This window comes from Lathyrus oleraceus, chromosome 4 (genome assembly GCF_024323335.1).
Source record: "Lathyrus oleraceus cultivar Zhongwan6 chromosome 4, CAAS_Psat_ZW6_1.0, whole genome shotgun sequence".
Classification (NCBI taxonomy): domain Eukaryota; kingdom Viridiplantae; phylum Streptophyta; class Magnoliopsida; order Fabales; family Fabaceae; genus Lathyrus; species Lathyrus oleraceus.
In genome coordinates, this window is record NC_066582.1 from 274334551 (window position 1) to 274342729 (window position 8179).

Here is an 8179-nt window from a genome sequence, read left to right on the forward strand (position 1 = left end):
GCACAAGCCAAGGAACCTAGATCTCACCAACGATCCAAACACATACTTAGGCGTTATCACCTCATTCGAGAGATAATAGATAGATGAGATGTGAAAATATGCAGAGTACCTACACTTGACAATATTGCTGACCCACTGACAAAGCCTCTTGCGCAGCAGAAGCATGATGGTCATACTAGATCTAATGGCATTAGGGGTATGCCTGATTGGCTCTAGTGCTAGTGGGAGATTGTTGGTGTAAGCCCTAAAGGCCAATACTTTTGGTACTTGTATCGGATTATTTATTAATAATAAAAGGCTTTTTCTTTATTATGTTTGTTTAATAAAGTCCCTAGAATAGCTAGTCCATTTAATGTATCAAGTGTGACTTAATCATGAGATCAAATTAAACATAAGGACACTATTCTTAAAGTATCCGTAGTCGAGCCTTATTGTGAAGTGGGATAACATTAGAGCATTAAGACTATTATGTATATAGACTGATGATCACATCTCATGGATCATGGATAAGGAGTTATCAAGTCTTAAACATAGGTATGAATATTAAGAGTAATATTTATACTGGATTGACCCGCTATGAGAATACTATATAGAATGTTATGCAAAGTGTCATAAGTTATTCTCATGGTGATAATGGTGTATACCACCCTTCGACCTGAAACCACTATGGACCCTAGATGTAGAGTCGAGTGCCTTGTTGCTGATCAAACATTGTCCGTAACTGGATGACCATAAAGACAGTTAATGGGTACTTCACGAAGCGTGCTAAGGGACATGAGTGACCTAGATGGAATTTGCCCATCCTGCGTAACAGGATCAATGTCTATGGGCCCAATATTGAACTGGACAAGGATGACACGGTCTATGCCTTGTGTTCAATATAGACATAAGGGCAAAAGGGTAATTATACACGTAATTATTATCACATAAGGATTTGTCAGATCACATGACATTTTCATGTCTTGGATAGCAGTGATGTGCTGCTAGATACCGCTCACTATTTATTATGTTAAATACGTGATTTAATATAATTGCCAATGCCGCGAAAACCTACAGGGTCACACACAAAGGGCGGATTGATGAGAGATAAAGTAACTAAGGAATACCGTAATGTACGGTGCCCTTAAGTGAATTGTATAACATCGTAAGGTACAATATACTTAAGTAGAATACAAAATATGGGAAGGTACCACGCGCTTAAGTGATTTTGGCATATTATAAGATATGGGCCATATACACTTAAGTGGGCTTTTAAGCTTGCAGCACACACAAGTGGTTCTATAAATAGAGCCCTTGTGTAGAAGCATGAGTGAATTTTCAATTTTGTTTCTCTCTCTCTCTCTCTTTCTCTCTCTCTCTCTCTCTCTCTCTCTCTCTCTCTCTCTCTCTCCCTCTCTCTCTCTCTCACTCAAAGCCTTCATTCGTAGCAGCTAGCACTGAGATTGAAGGAATTCGTTCGTGTGGACTGAGTAGAGGCGTTATCATTGTTCAACGTTCGTGATCGCTCCGTAGATCTGCATCAAAGGTTACAATCACCACAAGAGGTAACAATTATATCACTGACCATGCCCATTTGTAAGGATCATTAAAGGAGAAATTTTAAATTCCGCTGCGTTTTGGATCGCCCTTCTCCTTCAGTCTGGTCCTGAAAAACACAATGAGTGTCAAAAAAATTCACACTGCAATGGGAATCTGTGCATATTTTGCTAACAGAGAGAAGGTTATAGGTAAGTTTAGGTACATGTATAACATTTTTTAATTCAATGTTTTTAGTTAAGGTAATATTCCATTTCCCTGCAACTGCGGAAAAAGTACCATCTGCAATTCTAATTTTTTCACTTCCAGAACAAGGAGAATAGGTTTTAAATAAAGAAGAAAGACTGGTCATATGACCCGAGGCACCTGAATCAATGATCCAGGGTACACACATATTTGAGGTATAATTAAGGGAGTTAGGGTACTCGAATTGCCTGTTTGTGCCACATAACCACTAGGGGTACCAGATAAAAAAAATTAGAATTTAACAACCTTATGAGTTCCTCAACTTGTCCCTTTCTCAAAGAAGTCTTTTCTACCTCATGAGTTGTAGGGAAGGGTCTGTGAACTTTAGGACCTAATTTGCTTCCATTTAGATGAGTTGGTCTCCCGTGAATTTTCCAGCAAATTTCCCGGGTATGATGTAGTTTGTTGCAGTGGTTACACCAGAGGTTTGAAAAATTATTTTGATTAGTTGAACTCTTAAGGATAGTAGTTTCTGCAGCAAGAGCATTGGTCTTAGGAGGAGGTGAAACAATTTTGATCTTTCCCATCATCACACTTCTCCTAGTTTCTTCTCTTCTGACTTCAGCAAAGACCTCACCCAATGAAGGTAAGGTTTCTCTTGCAATGATCCTGCCACGAACTTCATCTAGCTCCTCATTTAGACCTGCAAGAAATTGAAATATTCTATCTTCTTCAATTTTCTGTTGATGGTGTTTGGCATCCTCTGCCGAGTTCCACTTGTAAGTGTTGAAGAGATCAAGGTCCTGCCAAACCCGCTTCAAAGAGTGGAAGTATTTTGTCACGTTATTACCTTCCTTTCGAATTTCTCTGGCTTGCAAGGTGGGTTCATAAATCTGGGATTTATTTCCACGGTCAGAATACATTTCTATGACATTATCCCATAGCTCTTTGACTGTGGAATAACACATGTAATTGATGGTAATGTCCTCCTCCACGGAGATTACCATCCAAGTCATGACCATGGAGTTTTCAGCATCCCAAGCAACATATTATGGATCAACAATATATGGCTTGGGTCACTCACCATTGAGGTATCTGAGTTTTCCTCTGCCACTAATATACAACTGGACAGATTGGTGCCACCGGAAGTAGTTCGACCCATTGAGTCGAAAGGTGGTGATTTGGACAGAATGAGATTCACCGAAAATAACTCGCTGCAAGTCTTTGGGGGGCGACAATCTCCTTCTCCTTATTCTGATCATTGCTGGTGGTTGAGGAATTGTCAGCCATGGATGCAAATCAAAGGCGCATAGATCTTTGTTCTGATACCAAGTTGAAATATTTGATAATATTATATATTTATCTGTACAAGGATTCCTCCTTTTTATAGAGGGAATTACAGTAGGTGATTGACTATAATATAGGAAGGAAATCCTAAATTAAAGAAGGAATAAATTGTAATAAAACTACCTAAAGTAGACTAAACATAAAGGAAACAAAATAATTATATACAAACAAAATTATTTACTACCAGTTAAGAGTTGTAAATGTTGTATTCTACATCCTGTCAACAATTTGTAAGGTATTTCAAATTTTAACTAAATGAAAGAGGAAGATATGGGATTGAAAGAGTATACATAGTACAAAAATATATCCCAACAAGCAATTTGAAGATTATGCAATTGGTCAAATGTTATGGTTCCACAAAGTTGTGAGATAAATAATGCATGTAATATCTACAAATTGGTTTGTATTAGCATATAGTTACTTCATTTTAGTATTTTGTTACGTTATCTATTTAAGATACTTAGATTATATATGTATGAATACTTTATTGATTCTATAATATGTGTATTATATTATAGCATGTTAGACTCAAACATAACAATTGCGAACCAAAGTTCACTTATGAAAAGTTCTAACTCCACCTTATAAAACATTACCTTTAAGACTATTGGATTTCATAACAATTTATCCATAGAAATTTGACAATTTATTAACTATTTAATCATAAAAAAAACCTTTAAAAGAAGAAAATAATAACTTGTTATTGTTATTATTTGTAGTTGTCAGTTAGCTATATTAGAAGGGAAAAAACACTATAATATAAAACCAATTTATTCTTCTCATCCAAATTCTTCCTTGAGGGAAAATAGTACAAGTCATAATACAAAAAAATACACTAAACTCAAGATACTATTTTTATTTCTTTTAAAAGTTATGGAATCATAAATGGATGTTTGTCAATCAAACCTCAAAAGAATATGAATATGGAGTAAAAAAGTTTGCTATATTTGTTGTTGCTTATGCAAAAGACACTAGTAAAATCATATGTCCTTGCTTAGAATGTTTTTATGATGTTGTTATTGCAGATGATTCGATGGATCACTTAATATGTAATGGAATTGATAAAAGTTATACATGTTGGACAATGCACGAGGAAGAAAAAATGAGGTCCACTAGTTTGAGAGGTACTTAAACTCTTTTCGAAAATAATAAACAAGAGTTTGGTCGAGTTGAAGAATTTGAGAACGTAATTGAAGAAGATCTTTGTTATAGTCCAAGAATATTTGAGAAGTTAGTAAGTGATGCAAAGAAACCGTTGTACGATGGATGTAATAAATTCATAAGATTGTCCACGATCTTAAAATTGTAAAAATAAAAAACATGAAATGGATGGTCTGATAAGAGTATCACATACTTGTTAACTCTGTTAAAAGATATTTTGCTTGAGAATAATGTGCCCCCAAGTCGAACTTATGAGACTAAGAAATGTTATATTCTATTGGCATTAGTTATGAAAAGATACATGCTTGTCAAAATAATCACATTTTATTTCGAAATGAGTAGACATCATTGGATATGTGTCCCAAATGTAATGATCCACGATATACGAAGAAAAAAATGGCTCCAACCAAAGTGTTATGGCAATCTTTATCGAGAAATAACATTTTTCCTTTGTCATTCAGGACACATGTCCACATATTATTGGTCAATATTCAAAATAAAAATATATTCCCAATCCATATGCGCCACATGTCTATTGAGAGGGGAAATTTTCCCCTTTTTCATCCTGACTCGCGTTTTTTTTTTAAATTTTTGTTTTCATATTTTTTTCTTTTAATTATTTAATTTATAATTTTGTTTGGATAATGGACATAGGCATGGATAGAAAATTTGGTCCATTGATTAAACTTGATTCGATGGTCAGGATTAAATCAAAGAAGCACGCATAATCTAAAATGCCTATAAAGTCCTTTCTAGAAGCTTTAATTAATTTAAATGAGATTAAATCAATTAAAACAACTAGAATTCACACCTTATAAAATAAATACAATAAAAATTAAAGGAAGATATGGAATGAAATTCTGGTATAGTCAGAGTTCAGATGTTCTACACGAAGTCATGACATCTGATCCAACATTATTCCTAATACAACAAGACAGTTAGGAAAAAATAAAACCCAGTACTCATATGCACACAGTCCCAGATGTCACGACATCTGTTAATCTACCATCATGGACAGAAGAACATCCAGTTTTGTCCATCTAGTACAAAGACACAGTAGAGATCAAACATAGCCCTTTTGTTTATTGATCCTGCCCAGTTATCAGCATGATGTCTCAACATTGATTTGAACATCACCTGTCCCAACATTACAGAAGGATGAACTGTAGTAGACCAACCAGTCTATCAGTAACAACAGTCAATAATGAATGTCATAACATTCTATTTTGTAATCAGACTGCAGGCTATGTGTTAGATCTGTTATTCCCTTCATAAACAGACTAAAACCAGATTGAGTTATAACATACAGAATATAGTGTGCAGAAGGTAAAAACACCAGTAATTGTTAACCCAGTTCGGTACAACATTACCTACTCTGGGGGCATACCAAGCCAGGAAGAAGATCCACTATTAGCAGTATTAATTCAGAGTTAAACTCCCCCGTTTACAACTCCTCACTTAATCCCTACCCAGTGCAATCTATACCTAGGCACTCCTAGATAGAAACCTCCAGTTTCCATTCCTATCACTACAATTACCATGTAATGCTTAGATAACTTGAACATGCTTCACAGCTTCGTTCAAGAACATAACCACTCTTGCCTACAGGCTTTGAGTTACAAATAATCTCATGCTTTCAAGCACTGAGAAACACATGGTAACCTTCCCACAGGTTGGGAGGTTTACCTCACACATACCCCTAATTTTTACATTGTTTGAGGCTTACAAAACCTAGGTTACAATCTACTATTTATAACCTAACCACCCAACTGGATTTGGGCCTTCAGAAATCGCAGCAAATCTTTCCTTTGCTGTTACAGAGATGGCAGAATTCTTCTGCTATAATCATGGTCTTCAATCTTTTATTTCCTAAAAGATCTCCATATTTGGGAACTGTATATTCACCAAATATATTTACCAAATCTTCTGATTGAATCTTCAAGATCTTCTCATAGGAGATAGGATATTCACCAAATCTCCTAATTAATCACAAACCAAACCAGAATTAACTGATTCAGTTTGATACACATGTGAGATGTCACAGTCCCGATGTCGTGACATCTTACATGACATGTTGGTCCAGATGTTGAACTTCTTCAACCCAACATATTAAAACAACAGAGGTGATTACATTATTTGTTTTACAAAATTAATGCCAATCCTAAGGTACTAACAATCTCCCCCTTTGGCAATTTTTAGCTAAAACAAATAATCCCAACATGGGTCTGCACTTCCTCTTTGTTTTTGACAGCCCCAATGCCACCACCACTGTTGGTGTACATAAGGAAGAAGATGTACAAGGATCAGCTCCACCACAACCCTTCCCCTCAACAGTAGGGCTTCCTGAAGAATATGTAATGCTGAGTACATAGGTAATGTAACTCAGATCACAAGACACAACTGTCTTCTTAACTCAGATCACAAGACACAACTTATATACCCAGTTAGTGACTTTTGTGTCTGAATCCATCTTCTCCTTGCTACCAGATATTGCTTGTTTCTGGTGCATCCTCAGGACAATGTTTCTCTCCCCCTTTTTAGCTAAACATTTATAAAAGACACCCTCACAAAACCAGATCCAGGAGCAGTATGACCAGATCTTAACAAACCCCATGGTTTAGAGGGAATGAAATGTCGCTCTTGTGAGAAGAGGAGTGCTGATACATCCTTTAAATAGGCCAGACCATGCTTAGGAATTTACGGTAGGAGTAAATGCTTGGTCAAGATCCATCCATATTTGCTGAGAATCAGTCAGAGAGTCACCGCCAATATCCCAGACAATTTTTGAATACCTTTTACAGCTCTTGACTGTTTCCAGAAACAACAGTTCCAAGACTATTCCATAAATGCTGTCAGACACGTTGCAAGCTATGTCTTTAACATTTGATACTGCTTTTGTCTGCATTCTTCATATATTCTCCCTATCACCGTTTTCTAAATCCACTTTCTCACCTCCAATGGTAGCTTGACAACTAGCACCACACATCCACATATCCTTATATAACTTCCAACATGTACATAAGATATCTTATGTTAAGACATCACATATGACATCTTGTGAACAATCTGTCCTTTTTGTTCACAAGGCAAACTATCAGCAGTTAAACCACATAATAGTAGTTTAATCAGCAGCAGAAGCAAAACAATTACTAGCTATGGCTACTAGTAATACACACATACACAAGGGTACTTCTCCTCCCCCTAAATCTGTGCAACAGTCAACAGAATTACTAGTTATGGATGCAATTAGTAAGACACACAAAAGCATAATGCACAAGGGTACTTCTTCTCCCCCTAAATCTGTGCATTCATCAATTAACAACTACTGAACTTCAGCACCTGTACCAGCCAGAATGTCATACTGACATCTGCTACAACATCAGCACTTGTGCACCACATCCATATTTCCTTATGACTGAAGTTTCAGAAGGAAATAACAATATTGTCCAAGGCAATATCATGACATCCGGTCAGACATTCTTCTGCTCACTCAGCCTTGACACACGCCCCATCATCTCACTGACTAACAAGGTGCCATACCTTGTTATCTGAGAACCCATAGACCACAAGCTTGAAGAATACTTGCAGTGCAAAGACAGAACTCCCCCTGTCATGAACAACCAACTCTCCTCTTGACACATGGAGATCACATATGAGCATATCCAACACCCCACGGTTGGACCTTTACAGACTTCCTGATTCAAGTAGAGAACCCAGACCACTTGATGAATGGAAAACATAAGACGCATCTTCATGTCTTCAAGAGCACACCCTCTGTTCAACCCTCTTGGCTGAACACATCCATACTCTGTGTCAATCTCTCTCTTAACCAGAATAAAAAATCACTTTACAAAATGTTCTAACATGAGTTAGGACATCCTTCACAACATAACACCATCTGATAATCTTCAGATATCACTGAGTCATTAGCTTGTTCCATAAGAACCCA

The 8179-nt window shown here is 36.5% G+C and overlaps 1 protein-coding gene across 1 annotated transcript; it reads right to left on the bottom strand.

The window, feature by feature from the left end:
• Positions 1-1634: 1634 nt before the first annotated feature.
• Positions 1635-2744, bottom strand: LOC127137067 (uncharacterized). The gene is made up of 2 exons (XM_051063561.1): positions 2237-2744; positions 1635-1645 (listed from the first exon to the last, which is right to left on the bottom strand). The coding sequence occupies exons 1-2, from the start codon at positions 2742-2744 to the stop codon at positions 1635-1637; spliced, it is 519 nt and encodes a 172-aa protein (XP_050919518.1).
• Positions 2745-8179: the final 5435 nt, after the last annotated feature.